Source organism: Dermacentor variabilis, chromosome 2, assembly GCF_050947875.1.
Source record: "Dermacentor variabilis isolate Ectoservices chromosome 2, ASM5094787v1, whole genome shotgun sequence".
Taxonomy (NCBI): Eukaryota; Metazoa; Arthropoda; class Arachnida; order Ixodida; family Ixodidae; genus Dermacentor; species Dermacentor variabilis.
In genome coordinates this window covers 96,466,759-96,486,731 of record NC_134569.1, presented here as the reverse complement: position 1 = coordinate 96,486,731, position 19,973 = coordinate 96,466,759, and the positions used below count along the sequence as shown (strand labels likewise).

Sequence of the window (19,973 nt, the reverse complement as noted above, 5' to 3'; positions counted from 1 at the left end):
GCAAAGAAACCTCTGCACACACATCACCCTGTAAACTGGCATTAGCAAAGCGGATGGTTGAAATTTTTCCGTGCTGCACATTTTCATGGCATGCCCTCCCTTTAAAAACCACCCTGCCAGCTGGTGAGCTCTCTTGTGACTAGGCCCTAGCTCAAAGTGCCACAGCAAGGGAGTGCAGTACCCGTTAAACACAGCTGCCGCAAAGTGTCCGCCGCCTACCATGAGGACGGCCCACTGCATCTTGCGTGGTACGTCTCCAATCGCTGATATCAGCTGAGCACAGTTGTCAGGTGCTGCCTGTAAAGAATAACATGAAGGTGCAAGCACACTGTTTCAACGCTACCACATTTCTGTGCTCAAAGTGCTTTTCTCTAAACATTACAAAGTTTGAAAACAGTCAGAAGTCGTGGCTTGCAAATGGTGCCAATGGACAAAATGAGACAGCAGGATGAGCACAAGGCACACTAACAACTGCAAGCTTATTTGTGAAAACTTGCACTTTACATAAATGCTGTTGCCTCTTGTTTAAACCGAATAAGAATACAATTTGGACATCTATTCATTTCATCAAACGTTTATAACACAACAGAAATGCCAGCTAAAGGGAGCTAAAACAGATGCTTCTGAAGCTAGTCCAACCTTCGAGGAAGGCTACTGTACTTGCTGCTATGACATATTAAATATTACTGTACCTGCATGTACAGTCGAGTGCAAAAGTTTAAGGACCAGAGTTGCCACTAAATTTCTTTTTTCTTTGAAGCCTAGGCATAAAGGCTGAAATCAAGAGTACTGCCCACGTGCTCCTGTTTGACCAGCACCATGCTTTTACACAATTTCACGCTGCCCGGCTGTGCTAGAAGAAATTGCTTTCTTTTTGTTTTTTGCATATGCCGTCAACAGTCAATAGTCTTTAGACTGTTACACTTGACTGTACACACAATGTAACCACAAATACACTGCAGGTGTTAACTCAGAAAATTTGTAAAGTTATTTCCTTCAAATCAATCAATTCATTCAGTTTGTTGCTTCTGCTAAGCTCCTCCTGAGTAGCAAATAGTAATCATAGCAAATGATGACTACAGCAAAAGAATTTACAACTTGCTTCCATCTCTTTGACTTGTTCATGCACCTTGTAAAACTATGCTATGGAAGGCTTCCCATTCAGCTTTGTTATTGCTATGCATCGAGGTGACGCTTCTTTTTTCATTGGGAGGCAGTACCACGTGCGTTTCTTCATGCTGTTTGCCACATAATTTTTGGTGCTGTTTTATTTTGGTTTGTTGTGTTGCGATAAACCATGAGTCATGGTAGCTACAGCAAAGAATGATGTGCACACCTTATCAACTGGGCTATGGTGCAAGAGGAGCTCCAAAAAATTTTGCCAACATCACACCCCCGAGTAGCAGTGTGTAACAATGTCATCAGGCAAGAAGTTCAGCAAGTACTCGGTGCAGTCGTGCTGGTCTTGCCAAACCCTCGAGTCAGTTGTCGATAAGAGGGCGGTAACATGTTCCATGCCATCTTTTAAAAGCTGCTTTCCAAACTAGGCACGCTTTCAGCCAAGCAGCCGTCTGTTCTCTTAGTGGGGGCACAAGTTCACCCCAAATAAATGGTCCTTATTTTCTATGCATGGTCTGCTGACTTCATGCGCACATGCTGTACATGACATATCTGGTGGAAGTTCTGGGCATGTCTAAGTCTGCTCCAGGAAGCCACTACCAGAGCCTGAATTGTGGCAATGAATGCAGAGAAAAAGCCACCAAAACCACGAACTGAAACCACGGTACTGCCTGTTGCTGGAGAAAACCAGATGGACAGCCCACGACGCCACTGCCAATGAACCAGCCTCCGATACCAGCAGCCATCCCACTGCAACCATCACGAGAGCTCACAACTTTTCATGGCGCACCGTGTGATGACCCGGAGGACTAGCTTGAACAGGTTGAACATGTGGCAGCACACAACCAGTAAAACAATTAAGCAAAGATGCATCATGTATACTTCCCCCAAGAAGTGTTCACTGGCACAAGATTTCAAAACTAAGAGTCCACGCTTGTGTTCTGGAACACCATCAACAGCAGCCTCATTCGCACATTCACTGGCGCCATCAAAAAAGATAGAGCCGAAATGCTACTGCAAACAACACTTCAACACCAGAACAAGAGTGTGGCCATATTTGTAAAATAGCTGAAACATCTCTTTAGTCAGATAGATGCCGCGATGCTAGAGGAGAAAAAGCTGGGCTACCTGTTTAGAAGAAATTTTCGCTGAGCTGATGCAAAACTCCCCAAGAAACATTCAAGAATTCATCACGAAGGCTGCTAACACCAAAAAGATGGAAATGTAGAAGAGACATTACAGACGCACCACACAAGTCTGCTTGATGTCTGTCACTGAATTCGATGTGTTAGACATCAATAGTTTTTGGGACAACAACTGGGCTATGGCACAAGAGGGGCTCCAAAAAATTTTGCCAACGTCACACCCCCAAGTAGCACTGTGTAACAATGTCATCAGGCAAGAAGGTCAGCAAGTACTCGGTCCAGTCGTGCTGGTCTTGCCAACCCCCAAGTCCAGTTGCATTTCACAAGCACCACAAGTCTTCTCCTATGGCTCAATACCGTGTAATCAAGTGCAGTCGGCTAGGCTACCATACATGGCCCAAATGGCTAAAGAACTAAAGTTTGCAATTTCTGTGGCGCAGCCAGCCTCAGTGTAACAGTTAAAGTAGAGGTCACTTGCCAGTTTTCCATGTACAATGCACCTGTACAGGGCAAGGACTTGACCGTCGCCATTCTTGAGATAGACCTTGGCATTCATGCGAGCCCTACTGCTCTCAGCCTTGTCAGCATCCGTTTCTTCTCTGGTGAGGAAAAAAAAAAAGGAAAGAGAGAGAAATGCAAGTAAGAAACTGATGCAGAATTTTGCATGCAGGTTGAAGTATTGCGATTACTGGATGCCAACAGAACTTGTGCAACCATCAAAATGGTAAGCCTACTGACATGAGAAGTAAATTAATGTATTACTATTTTCGTATCTGTAACTAACAACCACGTGCGATTCACATCCCCATTACAACTTTCATAAAAAAGAGGAAGGAACTTAGACATATAGCATGACTAAGCCACTGCACACAACTATGCTCAAGTCTTCACATAAGCACCCCAACAATTACTGGCATAAATTGTTTCTGGACTGGTACAGTCCAGAAACAATTGCATCTTGTGTGTTCAGTCCCTACTGCTCTCATCGCTGCTCTCTGTTGAAGCAATGTGCATATCCACGACAATTTTGAGCACAAGGTCATGAAGTGACACTTCCAAGCAAATTTTGCCTTGAACAGGCTACAAATGCAAAAAAGGTAGAGAGAAGCTGATGCTTTTTTTTTTCATGTGAAATGTGTGAAAATGACAATAGTAGTTGTGCACTTAATGCACATGCTTTAGTGCCAAAGCCGACAAACTGACAACGGACCACAGCCAGCATAATAAGGTGAGTACAAACAGTAATTTATAAACGTATGTACTAGTTACCAGTATGTAGCAGCACATAGCGGTACCATAGAGATACTATAACAGTATATAGCTGTACCAATATATAACAGCCCTAGCACAACTAAACCAAAAAGCATCAATTGATTTGCGCCACCACTAAGAATGCAACATTTCTAAAAATATTGAGCAGGAGGAAACAAAAACAAGGCCTTTCTTCCCTGCATTTTTCAGGAGAAATTGAAACCCCAGTAAGAATAGCTTATACTTATTATTCCAGCAATAAAAAGTAATTATATTTATAAATAAAAATAAATATATGCGATAATTACGCAGAAAACATGATGACAATGGAATTAACATCTTGTTCTCTTCTACGTTAGATTTATAATCTGATACTTGAGGAAAAGGCCACTCAGTGTCAGTCTTGCTGGACGTACTCAATGGCTGCAGCTGCTTTCACATTAAAATCAGCTGCTTTCGCATACAAATGTGGCTCTAAATAAAATGTGTCTCCAAATACATTTATGTGAGCCTCTTATGAAACTTGTTATGAACATTTCCCCCCCCAAAAAAAAGCAGTTTCATTCACAACTGGCAGATGAAGGTATCTGCATCAGCCCAGAAGCTATAGGTGTCAGCAGATGATTAGTGCAAAGGCCTTGCCACGAGGTTGACGGTTCTATGTGCTTCATGGAGACTCAAACGCCAGTCCTGGACCAAAACCCTGAGGACATCCTGTATTTCACTTCCTTTGAAAGATATGCTATGTTTTCAACACAAAACTGAAAGCATATAGTAAAGACACTAGAAAACTGTGCTTCAGTTTTCTCGTCATTGTTTCTAGAATTGTATGCTGCACAGCAGAGATGGCAAGTAAAGCTATAGGCGGAAATTTTAGTAGTCTTTTTCCACTTTCTCTGTACTGAAAATAATGGGGGGAAAACAGATTTTCTCTCAACCTTTCTGTTCTTTTTTTTCTCACTTTATATCTCTAGTCACCACCAAACAATGAGCATTACCATTCTTTTATAACACGGACCAGCAGACTTAGTTGCTTGCGAGATGTGCAAGACTGGCTCACCCTTCAGTATCAGTTGAGGCAACGCTGCTAGTCCTTTGTCTTGGCAAACGGCTGGCTTTTGTCGGACTTCTACCTGGAGCATCTCCACTTTTTACTCTCCGGCGAGGACTGGACTCTCCTCCGCTTGCAGACTCTGGTGTTTCGTTCGCTGACGTTGTGTCAGTCCCCGATTCGGAACCAGAAATACTAGAGACCTCCTCTGAAAATTGTAAGAATAAAGTTCTTTCCTTCTTTCTTTTTTTTTTTTATAGACCAAAGCTACGTCACTAAAGAGTGAATATGTACAATCAGCACAAGGCACCACTCCACAGGACTTACTAGAGCTATAACAGTGCTGTCTACAGCTGCAGGGGTATATCAGGGCGGGGGGGGGGGGGGGACCCTGGGGGAGGATAGGGCTTCAGCCCCCCTCTCCCCCAATTTTTTTTACTTCAGCCGCCACCGGCACGGGAAATCATTCTGGATTTTGTCTAGAATGTATTTTTCATGCTCGAAAAGACATTTCGGTGCGAAGATTTTGAACTCAGGCTGGATTTCATGGCAACACCCATGCACCTGGAGTCGTATAACGCAAAGAGCCCCATCCAAGTACAAAGTTTCACGGACGCTTTCATGGCGAGCGGGCTTGTCGCGGCATCTCGCGGAGGACGCAGAATGTACGGAGCACAAGGATTTCAGTTCTGAAGCTTTATGGGTATAAAGATCACAAACTTTTGATGCGAAAGGTGCATTGACATTTCCAAAGTCGTGCTTTAGATTTTCAATTCCGGATCTTTATGGGTTCAATGTTCTCATAAACATTTGTCGCCAAAGGTGCATTGACTTTTCTAAAGTTGTACATTGGACCATACAACAAGACAAGCCAAATTAACACACTATCGGACAAGTTGACAAAGCACACAGTGAGGTCCGATGAAATGAAGAAATGTGATGGTTCATTTGTGCCGTCACGTCACAGAAAAGAATACCAACATTTTTTTCACCTGCACCAAAGCATCCATGTCAAGACACTAAAGCCAACAAAGGTAACTACGTTCTTATTTATTTTTTCTACTCTGAGTTTTATTTGCAAGGACCACATTGAGCCTCTGCAATTTTCTTGTTCTCACTACCCGCAGGCTGCCAGAGCGAGCCAGAAGTCATGCATTTTTTGTGTGTTGACCTGACCACCACGCAGCGCACTTCGGTCCGCATTCATTTTTCTCAGGCCAAGTGGATTTTGGCCTCACAAAGTTTTGGATGCTTTCTGACCAGCAGACGAGAAAAAGAAACAATGGTCGCTCGCTGCCATTACTGTGGGGACTCAATGGATTGCAACGCGTTCATTTGAAGGTCATCACTTTTATTTCAATATTGTCGCAACCTCTCTGGAAAGTCTTTTGTCTCACCAGTGTAGGATAACAAGCAGCATGCATATCGTTCTCAGTGGACGAAGCGTCTCACTTTTTCTTTGATACTCCTTTGGTAGCCACATTATCTGCCCAAAGTAGGCATTCGATTGTGGCCAACATGCTTTTCTATGCGGTTTCTCATTTCGGTGCCCCCACCCCACAAAAGAAAAAAAAAAAGGACATTATTGCGTTGCAGCAAATTGTCGCATGCTGAAAGTTCTATTTTGTTACTTCTTTTGCAGAAATTAATGGGCCATGAGACTCTTCAGTTGCGGGATACTCTTATTATATTATTGCAATAGCGATTACATAGACACTCAAGGAGCATTTATGTGGTCACCATTGCCGTCATGTTGCATATGAATTCCAAGGGCAATAATATCGTCACTGGGCGCCGCATGCTGTATGTGCGAGTGAAAGTGTAGAGGGGAGAGGGGGAGCCGATGATGGTGGGTCAGTCTCGTGTGCACAACGGAGAAAAGCGGGAGGAAGTGAGACACTTTACATTGCGCGCGGTGCATCGTGGGTAGTGGAGGGAGGCATTGCACAACATGTTTATTTGCCTTGTTTGACGCATTATATGCAGTGAGTTTTGCTTAGATACGTAGATTTATTGGAGACTTGTACGTATATTTAGATATCTTGTTGCGAGGTTTTGTGGATACATGCAGTGAACTTTGTTTTCAGTGACACTTTTTTACCCTTTATCAAGCTTTATCTTCGCATTTGTGCATTCCATTGTATCTTTGTATTTCTAAAGTATATTTTGCAGAACTCTTGCTTTTTATATGTGATCTCTGTTGTGACTATGATTTCAGTGCAATTACTTACAATACACAACCGGTGACAGCCGCTCCTGCGCGATACATTGGAACGAAGGACAGAGTCATTGAGATTTTTTCCTGGCCGTTGCATATGTACGAAAGTGTAAACAAGGTTCTTCAATGACAAAGTTTCATTATAATATTTGTCCTCAACTTGTTCATTTTATGGCCTTTACGTTTGTCATATGAGCAGCATGCATTGCTTTGCTGGTTATGAACTGATATAGTTCTAAAGTTCGTATGATATTTTATTTACTTATTAAATATACAAAAAACATGGAAGCATCGATATCAGTTATTCTTGGCACTGTTTTTGGGACATACAAATATATTCTTTTATGAAAAAATACTTATCTTACTTGTCTTGACAGTGTGTAGCGTCCAAGAATTCATCTGCAGGATCTTTGGCAATAGCAATGCAGTTATTATTCATGTATTTGGCCCCTCGTCAAATTCTGTGAGGAGGCCAAGCTGCTCTACAAATTCTGTGAGGAGGCCCCCCCCAAACGAAATTTCTGGCTACACCACTGTACAGCTGCGATACATTCTTGAATCAAAGGAGATAAGCCAAGATGGGGCGTTAGAAATACATATAACTAAAGTGTCTTCTAAGTATTCTGTAATTTTTTATTGACAGACTTCAATTATTAGTGTCAAATTTATGAGCTTTTGTGCTACCTGTCTAAAATCAGTGGTTAGAGAATACATCCCTCTCTAACATAAGAATAACCTTACATAACTACCCAATAATTGATTTTTAAACATGATTTTCAAAAGCACAAGAACAAATTACCAATCATGTTCATGAACTCTTGCTCGCTGAGAACTCTTGCCCCACATATCTTCTGCTTCAAGTTATATCTGTGCCAGTCCGCCTTGTAGTGTTGTACCTGCAGATAGCAGAAAAGATTTATATTAACCCTTCATGGGTGAATGTTGCCTACACACCAGAAAAAAACTTGCTGCTTGCCAAGTTTTGGTTTTCAGTACACAGCAGAATCCTATTGTCTTTCAAGCTTTTCAAGGGACCACGGAAAATAAAAATTTGACAGCCAAGAAAACGTAACTATGAGGAAGCCTGCACATTACCACAGCAACTTCAGAACAGCCCTGAATGGCTGCCAGTACAGTTATTACATGTCTCGGAGCTTGTACTGTGACAGAGGATGGTGTTTGCATGCGTGTGCAATTAACCCTTTCAGGGTCAATGACGTAAATATAAGGCGCCGCGAGATAGTCCAAAATGATTGATGCCGTATATTTACGCCACTGTCTGTACGTTTAAAGAGCTTGCCAATTTCCTAACTTTTTCTTTTCTGTCATGTGCTGCCACTATGTGGGAATACAGGCAATTTTTTTTGCGTACCTCCTTCTCTCAGTTTTCGTTGCATGGTTTGTTTTAGAGCTAATTTGTTCCAGCGCGTCTATATACTACCGCTAACACATTGGCGCATGCGTGCGGGCGGCGGTTTGGGTTTTGCTTCGCGGCCAGTTTCGGCTTCTTGTGCTTGCAAAACTGATGGCTATCTCATTACTAATCGCTCAAATGGCGACCGCCTGTTTCTCGCTCGTTTAGTGCTCACATGGGTGCAGATAGGAAGGATGCCACCGTGCATGTGTTCCCGTTACTTTTCTTCTTCTGGGGGGGGGGGGGGGGGGGGAATCCCGAAAACTAATTGCCTCTGGTTGACGATAAGATGAAGATTAGCGGAAGTTTGTCGCACATTTTGCTTTTTTTGACGGGCACACAACCGCACAGTTTTCTTGTGTGTGCGCACCTATGCAGTTCGATTACGCTACGGACGTACACATTAGTGTAAGAGCAGGAATATTTGAGACTTCCGAAATATTCTCGCGTGCGCATTTTCAAAGCCTTGAACTATGTGTATAACAGTGCATCAAATTTTTAATTCTTGTAAGTGTATTTCCTTTTTTTATTGTTGTTATTCATGAATGAAGAACACATATACACAGACGCAAAATATTTTTTTCTCACTTAACGGTCACCCTAGAAAAATTATGGTAATTTTTTTTTAGAAATAGGTCCCTAAGAAGAATTGGAATCTGCAATAACAAAAATCGACCCTGAAAAGGTTAAGAGACACATACAATTGTTTGACATAGTAGTTCTGCGGAAACCCGCAAGGTGGAGAGAAGTAATGAATAAAGGGAAAATCAGACATCCACCCTTTCGTAGCAATTGCTACAAAGGAAACCCGTACGGGTTCCTCGAAAGAAAATCCTCATAGTTGAAGAAAAATTCGTCCTGGTCCGGGACTCGAACCCGGGACCACCGCCTTTCCGGGGCAGCCGCTCTACCATCTGAGCTAACCAGGCGGCTAGCAGATGGCAGGGCGAAGTCGAATTTGTCGACAACACGAAGCAATGGGAAGTGTTTGACGTAGTAGTTCTGCGGAAACCCACAAGGTGGAGAGAAGTAATGAATAAAGCGAAAATCAGACATCCACCCATTCGCAGCAATTGCTAGAAAGGAAACCCATACGGGTTCCTCGAAAGATAAGCCTGATGGCCCTGCCATCTGCTAGCCGCCTGGTTAGCTCAGATGGTAGAGCGGCTGCCCCTGAAAGGTGGTGGTCCCAGGTTCGAGTCCCGGACCAGGACGAATTTTTCTTCAGCTGTGAGGCTTTTCTTTCGAGGAACCCGTTTGGGTTTCCTTTGTAGCAATTGCTACGAACGGGTGGATGTCTGTTTTTCCCTTCATTCAGACACATACAATGTTCCGTAACAGTAGCCCCTTTGAACTCTTGATATGCTTCACTGTATAACACGGCTCTATTGCGGCGAAGCTCACTAAAAAAAAAAAAAAAACGGGCGGTTATGCAGTACATGCAAGACCCAAAATAAATCGGGCCTTGCACTCAGTGGATTTGGTCTACTATACGTGGTTCCTGGTAGGTTTTAACCAATGCACACTTCTTCGGGTGCTTTACCAACTGCTCTGGGCATGTTTTCTCCCTATATGCTTATGCACCATCTGCCCCCCCCCCCCCCCCCCCACCGGTGCAACTTTGGTCACTTATGGCAACGTGGCCGTCACTTGTTGCAATGTGTTGGTTGCTTGTTGCAACATGTAAATCGCTTCTTGCAACGTACTGACAGGCTGCACTGCTAGATTTACGTAACCGCCGCATTCAAACATAATGCAAGATACGGCAACATTACACAATGGCTGCATATCAAAAGCAAACATACTCCTTGGGAGTCAATGGGATTTAGGTTGGGACTGCGAAAACACGACAGAGTAGCCAGGAAAACACAGCAGCATGGAACGCATCAACGAGGTTTCACTGTATAAAGTTTTCAGCTAACTGTCTTCGACCAATATTGATTGGTAGGCACCAATTGTCATTTGTTGGATTAGAGCAGGATAGAGAAGGAGAAACAAAAAGTATAGCATGCAACTTGCTTGCTTTTGAAAGCACAGCTAAAAGAGAAAGAAATATGCCAAATCCATGGCCGAAGTGGCATCAGACAGGTAATGTAGAGGAAATGCAATGCACACATCTTTTTCACCTACGATGAGAGCTCTCTGTACAAGTTCCACACGAAGTCATAGGTGGCTTGGGGTGAAGCTCACTTCCTGATGTTGCCCACAGGCAACAAATTTATTCTTGAAAATGTTTTCGCAAAATATTTTTATTTTCATTGAATATCCTCATTCACTGTGTATCTTGCACATTTAGATTAGATAAAAAATAAACATTTCCTTCAGGAATTTCTGCCTCGTCCTTAAAGGGTTAACCCTTTGTGGTCATGTCCTGGGGCTCTCCCAAACATGAAAATATCGGTCTCGTATCAGCCAGATGTCAGGAAGCACCCAATGTATGTGCGCATGCATCCACACATTTTTTTCTTCGCAGTCTGCAGCAGGAAATAGCGGCGGGTTTGGTATCACCTATTAAAATCATGCAGTATGCTTCCAACGGCACCATGTGTTGTGAAACAAGATAAGTGAAAATTTATATTGAAGCCATTGTAATGCAAGGAAACATGGACAAAAAAAGAGGACAGGACACCACAGGCACTGCCCTTTTCTTTTCCATGTTTCTTTGTGCTACAATGGCTTCAATACATATTGACCAACTCACCAAAAAATAAGTTTGTATTAATAAGTGAAGATGCTTATTGCGCAATAGGGTTGGCGCCAATAGCTCTGAATACAGCGTGCAACAAGCCAGTAGGAAGTTAGCTGGTACTGGAATAAGAAAGTGAGTGCACACCGCCATTCTCATGTGAGATGGGTGGTAAGTATTGCAGTGAAGCTGCCATGGCTAGCGGCTGATGTTTCCAATTGCGCACTTGCCTCGTGCATTTTCTTGTTCAAATAGGGTCTAGCAGGTGGAAAACATATCATACCATCGCAGTTCCACAATGAGCTATGATGTCATACCACTCCTTCCAAGAGGACCATCTCTTTATCAAGCAAGTTGACAGATGCAGTGTTGACACATAGTCCACCATTCAGCCTGGTTGCTTGTGCCTCTATAATATTATGCACGTAATTATCTTATGTGAACTTTCTCGTGAATAAACTGTTGAAATTATTGCACCACAGTGTCTGCTGCCAGTAAAATGTTATCTAAATTCACTTTAACCCACAAGTGGAATGGTGAATACAAGTCCAGATGCTTAAAGATTGTGTTTTCCGGGAACTTATGCACTGGCAAAAAAATAAGCTCAACTCAACTGGGTAATTTTTTCTGTTCTGGATTGCGAATGTTGACGCTGAGAAATCGTATGTAACAGGATCGTATCAATGAGGTTCTATCACAAACTGTCAAGCGATACAGAAGCACTGCTAGTAGGAATTAAAGGAAATTCCACTTTTGTGTGCAGCAATGGCACTGTTACAGATCAAATTACTTGTGCACTGCGTTACACTGCACTGAGGTAGACCCTTCACACAGGATCTTATTGTCTCAAAATGCACCAGCAACAAAAGGTTCTTTTACCTGATCTTCCCGTGACTCAAACTCGGCTCCACAGAGCGAGCAGCACATGACTGTAGACACTTTGAGGTCCTCACTCTCTGGAATAGCCACATTATCTGCAGAATACAAGATTGTAATAGCTTTGCAGATGCTCAACTGGCAACAGTGAGGAAACATTGCGTAAATTGCCAGAAACTGGTGGGATTTGTAGATGCAATTCCAAATGTGTCTACTTAACACAACATGTTGCAACCACAAAAACAAAGCATGATTAAAAATGAACATCACAACACACGAATAGGATAATCCAGAATGGCTCTTTTGAGAACACACAATAACACACAAAACTGAGAAAGAACATACAGGTCAAAGTTAATAAACAGCTTTTTCTGTTTTCTATGGTAAAACAGAGGCACCCAGAAGCATCACTGCTTTACTCCATGATTTTTCCATCGCATGCAATAGCTTAGAAGAGTTGAATTTTTTATTGTTAAAAGCAGAGTGCAGGAACATAAAAGCATATGAACACAAGTGTACAAGTCCAGAGGCATAAAAACAACCCTAACACATTTTCCTTTTTTTTTAATAGAAAAAGCTTACAAAACCAGGTAAGTAACCTGTATACTGAACTAGCGAGACTTCGTTTAGACTGAAATAGCTACACATTTTTCAATATGTGCCAACGAATAAGTTTGTACAATGAATACAAGCGCAGATGCTTAACCCTTTATTGACGAGTGTAGCCTATCGGCAACATACTAGAAAAAAATTTTTGTTTGTTGTGCTTTGTTAGTAAGTACGAAGTTTCTGACTAAATGCCTTCGGCTAACACTGAATGACAGGCAAGATTATTAGTTGGTTTGAAGCAGGAACACTGGCCGAGGAAAAAGAAGTTTGGCACACAGCTCGCTTTCTTTTGAAGGCACGGTCAGAGGTGACAGACTGATGCAAGGTATCCAGCTGCAGAGATGTCATGCATTTGATGTAAAGCAAATGAAATATACACTATATATTCACATTGTGGGGACGCTGGACTCTCATGTGTCCCCTGATATTGTTTGCCTTGCATGGCTATCGTGTCTCCTGTAATCCAGCTTCTCCGTGCAGTTAAGCACCAGTGGCAGGTGGTGTGGTTGCCTATTAGTATGAGAGATGACGCGAGTGTTGCACTGCTAATGCCATCCAACGGGGGGGTTACTCAGGTACAGAAAAGGAGTAAGTAGCCTGTTTCTCTTTGGCTTGGGATTGGCCTTTTGCATAGACATTTTGCAATTCGTAGAACCATTCTGTGAAGGGTTTAGGAGCAGGACACCAAAATGAACTAATGCAATCGTTTAAACACACCACCATTCGCGTGACCATAGTGTCCAGCATGGAAGCGAACGTATTAGCTCGCTATCTGGTCACGGTGAGTCGGACTTCCTCGATCTGTCGCACGCCCATCAGCATGTTCAACAGGTTGTAATTTGGCTAGCTGGCATTGGTGTATGAAAGGTGCAATAAATGCCCTTGTGATTGTTTGCACTACTATGTCATTGTTCCTTTGTCCCAAGAGCATGTTTGAGACCTCACAACATATGACAAGAGCTGTAGGTACAAATTCCAAACAAAGTTTTAGGTGGCTAGGGTTGAAGCGCACTTCCGGTTTGCTGCCTGGTGTTACCCCCAGTTGCTGAAAAATTTCCTTCAAAAAATTTTACAGCGCAGCTGTAAGGGCTACTTCCCCCAGGATCATGTCCATGTGTTGACACAAAACTCGTGCCTTCTCCTCCGGCGTCCACGTCAGACACCAGCTGTGTTCGTGCCGTCGAGTATGCACAGGTGGCGTCATTATGTGGGCCAATCCCAAAGATAGTGCAATGCCAGGTGGACCCGCGGCGGAGGTGATGCAGGCGTTAAGCACTCCCCATATGTGGACTGATCCCAAAGATAGTGCAATGCCAGGCTGACCCACGGCGGAGGTGCAATTCACCATTAAGGCGCCCACATACACTTCACTGGTCATCCTTCTTCACAGAGTAAAAGGGCACTCAGTTTGTTGTAGTTTTTTGTTCACTGAATATGCTTATTCTCGATGCGTTTTTCATGTTAATATAGAATTTTTTTGCTTGTATTTATATGTGCTGCCATTAAAGGGTTACTTATTTCATCCAATTACACCTCACTCATTGTCACAAGATTTAACTGTAAGCTTGTACCTAAAGTGACAGCTGGTAAAAAGTTAGTCTCTTCTTTTGATAACATGTGAATGATATACACTGAAATTCAGATCATTAACATTGTAAGACAGTAAAATGTTACCATCATAAAATAGAAGCACACAAATGCTTCAAGGCATCCTCATTCACAACAAAGTATCTAGTGAAAGGTGAATTTACAAATATACATACACCACATAAAATATGACTGCTATAAGCACCAAGTTGCTGAAAAAGATTTTGTACAGAATGAAACGAGCTAAACAAAGCATGTTTATAGAACTGGCTTCTTTATTCGTGCACACATTCTGTGTTCACCACAATTTTGATACTCAACTATTACAAACTCGCCCAACTATGTTCCACTTCACTCTGCTGAACTTTACACATGCAGTCTATCAGCAGAGCTCTGTGTTGATAATTACCATGTCCAGGGCCGAGCGACGAATAGAACTCCTGCTCCAGCTGTGGCGTGCAGTTGGCAAGCGAGAGACCAATCAGGTATCGTTCAACCTTGAATGGGTCAGTCAGCTGCCAAGTAAAAAAATTTGGATAAGACGTAGACTCGGCAGTACTTTGGCCAGATGCAGCTGGTTCCACTGATGCTTCAGACATACTGAAAAATAAAGAAATGGACAAGCAGGAAATTATGTTTGTCAATCAGTTACGTTGTGCAAGTGATATTTGTTTATTTGTTACTGAACTGTGATATCATTCAACAAACATAAATGCTCAAAGTAAATGTTGACAGTCACTTTAGCATACGTTAAACAGGATGAAGGGGAAAGCCTGTACGCAAACGAGACATTCATTACATTGGTTGACATTTTCATTCTAATCTGTTACTTCCTATTACTTGTTTTCTCCCACCAAAGGTTGTGGGATTGAGTGCCTTAATTAGATGTGCCTTAATCAACTTCGCCCTTATTAACACCAAACATTATGGGTTCGACTCCTACCAAATGTTGTGGGTTCGACTGTCTTAATTAACTCTGTCTGAATTAATAGTGCATTAATTAAAACCAAAAGTAATGGGTTCGGCTCCCAACTTTCGTGATGCCAACTGGAATCCAACTTGCAGATATTGCCAGTTCGCCCATACCTCCAGGTAAGGTCTTGGGTTCTACTGCCTTCATGGTTTCTGCCCCGTACGTACTGGTACTGGTAAGACACAGCTATTATACACTTTTCTCTTGAGGGATAATGGCAACCTGCTGTTCATGATCTGAGAACGCCTGCCAAACGCACCCTAGCCCATTCTTATTCTTCTGATTATTTCAGTCTCATGATCAGGATCTGCGGTCACTACCTGTCCTAAGTAGATGTATTCCCTTACCACTTCCAGTGCCTCAATACCTATCGTAAACTGCTGTTCTCTTCCGAGACTGTTAAACATTGCTTCAGTTTTATGCAGATTAATTTTTAGACCCACCCTTCTGCTTTGCCTCTCAGTGAGCATGCAGGTCAGTGAGCATGCATTGTAATTGGTCCCCTGAGTTACTAAGCAAGGCAATGTCATCAGCGAATCGCAAGTTACTAAGGTATTCTCCATTAACTCTTACCCCAATTCTTCCCAATCCAGGTCTCTGAATACCCCCTGTAAACACGCTGTAAATAGCATTAGGGAGATTGTATCTCCCTGCCTGACGCCTTTCTTTATTGGGATTTTGTTGCTTTATATCTGGAGGACTACAGTGGCTGTGGAGCCGTTATAGATATCTTTCAGTATTTTTACATGCGGCTTGTCTACACCCTGATTCTGTAATGCCTCCATGACTGCTGAAGTTTCGACTCAATCAAACATTTTCTCGTAGTCAATGACAGCTATATATAAGGGTTGGTTATAGTCCGCACATTTCTCTATCACCTGACTGATAGCGTGAATATGGTCTATTGTTGAGTAGCCTTTACGGAATCCTGCCTGGTCCTTTGGTTGACAGTCCTTTGGTACTGCCTTAACTTTGCCTTAATTAACACCAAAGGTTGTGGATTTGACTCCCACCAAAGGTCATGGGTTTGATTGCTTTAGTTAACTCTTTCTTAATTAACTGTGTCTTAATTAACACCAATGGTAATGGGTTCGACTCTCGACTTTCACTATGTCAACTGCAACCCAACTTAGAGATGTGGCCGGTTTGCCTCTATATTCAAGTGGGTTCAACTTCCACCAAAGGTCATGCGTACAAGTGTGTTAATTAGCTCTATCTTAATTAACTGTGCCTTAAGAGGAAGCTTTAGCTTGGGCCCGACTCTGATGCGGCCTATTGAAAAACATGTAAAATGCAGAAACACTTTTTTGAGATAACCCTTGGACCGATTTTAATAAATTTGTTGCATTTCAGAGATAAGGGTAAATTATAGTGACAACTGGAAGCAGAATTTCGATATAGGGCCTGAATTCTGCAAAAAAGGATTTTCAAAATTCGAAAGTTTGAAAAAATAAAAGCCCGAAGTTTACAATTTAATAGCTGTGCATCAAGGACAGATATCATGGTTCTGCAAATGTTTATATCTAATGTTTACATCTAACGTGAATTCGTTACTTTGTGTACAAGGGTTCTGCAAAAGCTCTATTTCCATATTACTAAATTTTTTTAGATTCATGTGTAACATATCAATTTTGTCCGCTTTAGATGTATTATTAGATGCAGTTCACATAATTGTAATATCATTTTTCATTGCTGAGTTACCAGAGTTGTAAACTTCATACTTTTCTGAAGATTTGCGAGTTTTGCCAATTTTTAATAAAATATTGACGACCTGAATCGAAAATTCGAAACCAACAGTCACTAGATTTAAAGTTTTTGTTTCAAATGCAACAAACCTCATCAAATCTGGTGCAGCTGTTGCTGAGAAAAACGGATTCTCCTTTTACATGTATTTAGATAGGAGCACCCGAGCTAAAGCTTCCTTTTAACACCACAGCTCATGGCATCGACTCCCACCAAAAGTTGTGGGTTCAATTCCCACCAAACGTTGTGGGTTCAACTCCTAATTTTGGTGCCATTGAATTTTGGTGTAATAACGCTGTACAATCAAAATTTCATCCTAAGAGCTGTTTCAGACTTTTGCCTTAATAAAGGTAATACTACATACATACGCAGAATCTATCTCTCATACTTTCAACATCACAAAAGCTTGTTAAATGGAAATACATACTAGTACATAGTATAATGCAGGAATGAAGCACAAACGGGAAGAAAAATAAAGAGGACCTCTCACAGTTGGCTACTTCAAAGTGAGATGTGTGAAGTGCGGTGTTGCTGGTTGCTAGGCGCACTCTGCCACCAAGACTAAGCCTCAATAAATTAATCCCCTCAGTGAAATACACAGCGAATAAGGAAAGAGAAATTTGCCTTCTAGTTCATTTACTCATGTTTGCATTTCATTCCAGCATGAATGTACATGTTGTTAGAATGTGAAATAATATCCTTTTGCTTTTCCCTTAGAGACCATACAAGACATTTCCACGTACTTCCAGCTATTCAAAGAAACAATAAGGAGGGAACAGGACAAGAAGAACTGTGGGTTTCAACAAAATATTTTACTTGTAAATATCACAGATTACGTGGCAACAGAAAAAGGTGAGCATGCAAGTAAAATGCCTATTACAAATCATCATGCATCCATGTCATGTAGCTGCTGACACAGATAACTGAATTCTTTGAGTGTGTGACAGATGGGGCGTTGAAGCAGCTAACAACCACATTATTGTTGTCATATGCTTTGTGCATTAATCTACACTTTCCACTTTAGTACTTTGCCTACATTGCCACATGGTCTGTAATTTCTCTGTGTAAAATAATATGAAGGCCAGTGCTCCTTCATTCCCGTTTTCTTTTTCTTCCAAGCACTGGAAATATTAAAAATGTCAAGTCATAAACTAACCCAACTTTTTGAATTGGGCTATAAGAGCTTCACTTGCATTTACATCTCAATAAAGAGAAGATAGCACTGTACTATCTGCCTTCGAATGTGATCAAAGAACATGCGATTGATAACAGCAATAACTGACTCCCTGGATTAACCTGTGGATAAGAGATAAAAAGAAAGACAGCATTCAATAACAAACATAAAGTGAGCAAAGTAACACAACTCCCACTTAGGCCAGCCATAAAAGCCTATACATGCAAACAGTATTTGGAGTTGAATGCTTTTGTGAGTGCTATTTTACGAGTTAAAATTTTACTGCCACTGCATATGAATGACTTACAACTGGATGCAAAGCTAAACACTGATAAAAGCATGATGATATAACAGTGCAAAATGATAAAGACAAATTCTTTGGAGTGAGCAGCCTCTTCAGACATTAAAGAAACTTAAAACTGCACCACAGCAGTGCTAAAAATGACATCAACATAAACTGGATCATCCACAACTAATTACAGGGAATTCTTGAGTATGTAGAGAAACTAATTTACACTGGCTTCCTTTCGTCTGTACGGGCAAAACATTGAATTGGGTGCTACTCAATTTTTCAGGATCTTGCACTGGACATGACAATTTGATTAGTTCATACAACTGATTAGCTGGGCCAGTTCCTCTGCACTGCTCAATACAGACCTTAAAACGCTTTAACAGAATCTACAACACAGATTCCCAAAACATTCCGCCTCACACTTAAATTATTCACCACCAGCAGTACAGAACAAAAGTATTACAACCATGTTGATTTGAGTTTACGCATACTTATAAGCAAATACTGTAAACCTAAGGAGCCTTCTTTATGAACAGCTTTCTAGTATTGTCCCTACATATGCCACAGTACTCCAGGAAGTCAGTCAAATGTCAATACTAATGGCCATTACTTCGCCACTCATTATATTTCTGGTGTCCTACTATGGAAACGGTGACACATGCAAATGCTTGCCGCTATGCTAACAATACCGCCAGAGGCTCTATGTCCAGCATCATACTGGTGGCGTGCCTGCATGTACAATGTGGTATGGAGTAAGCCAAATGTCAAAATTACTGTCACAGCTTTGCTGCCCCACATGCATGTGGGCTGCAACTATTAGCTGCAATGTCAGCATGTTACCTACAAACACATGCGCTTCTTTGACACTCTTGCCATGGCCAAAGGATTGTGCTCATTCTTGCCCATGCTCCTAGAAAAGCTGACTTGAAACCTCTGCAGATGCCCATTTTTCTTAATTCATCGTCCTTTTTTCATTTTCGTTCATGCGCACATGCGTGGCAAACAGCCTAGATATATTTAATCAAGCAGATTTACCATTTCTCAGCATCTTGAGGCCTAGCACACAATTACATGCTTACAGAAAATTGTATGAAATACACACAAGACCATTCACTTATTTACAGAACAGTTCCCCTTTGTTAATCAGTGCATTCAGCAGGATACGGTTCGCTTTTTGTTCCTCTTAGCATGCAAGCGCGAAATGACACACGCAACATATTTTCTCTGCCACAGAAGATCATACACGCTTATACAGGAACGTGACGCGGTGGACCTGACCCTTTAAAGCTTAGACATATTCAAAAACCAGCACTAAAGCGAAAAAGTACGACTATGTATGATGAGCATGGAACTACCGATTGCGTCAGTAAAGGACGTGCAAACCATGTAAGCGATGACAGCTTCAGAAAAACTACATTATCAGCCGCCTCTGCGTTTTAATCACATTCGCTCTGTTACGTAACTTCTGCAGTAATACTTTTCTACCCTTAATTGCACTGGAACGTGCGGTTACTTATGTACGTCGATACCCATTGCGCGAGTCAAGTTACAAAAAGAGGCGTCGTAAACAAATACTGTTCCTTCCTTTCGCAGCTGGCAGTCTGAATGAATGGATAACTCACATTTTGGCAAACCACGCGCACCCTACCGAACCCACTCACTGCAAGGCTTCGCCGCTTCGCCGGCTTTCGTCTGCTTGCTCTGCAGAATGACAGATGGAGCCAGCTGTTCCTGTAAGTTTTGTAGTTCGCGATTTGTGCTTTTCTTTCTTTTCGTTCGCTTCGCGGTCAGAGATTAAAACAGCTGATAAGTCTATCATGCAGCGCAACGTTGTT

At 41.9% G+C, this 19,973-nt stretch overlaps 1 protein-coding gene across 4 annotated transcripts in view; it reads right to left on the bottom strand.

The window, feature by feature from the left end:
* LOC142572347 (tRNA endonuclease ANKZF1-like) overlaps positions 1-19,973 on the bottom strand; it is a 42,586-nt gene that overhangs the window by 22,325 nt on the left and 288 nt on the right. The window contains exons 1-7 of one of the 4 annotated variants that reach the window (XM_075681394.1): positions 19,800-19,972; positions 14,366-14,556; positions 11,764-11,858; positions 7,584-7,680; positions 4,576-4,774; positions 2,739-2,863; positions 182-293 (exon numbers count right to left, since the gene is read on the bottom strand). In XM_075681394.1, coding sequence (XP_075537509.1) covers positions 182-293; positions 2,739-2,863; positions 4,576-4,774; positions 7,584-7,680; positions 11,764-11,858; positions 14,366-14,556; positions 19,800-19,957 — 977 coding nt within the window. In that variant the 5' untranslated portion in view covers positions 19,958-19,972. Of the gene's footprint in view, positions 1-181; positions 294-2,738; positions 2,864-4,575; positions 4,775-7,583; positions 7,681-11,763; positions 11,859-14,365; positions 14,557-19,493; positions 19,728-19,760; position 19,973 lie in introns of those variants that run through there. The other 3 variants (XM_075681395.1, XM_075681398.1, XM_075681397.1) reach the window with 3 other exon arrangements.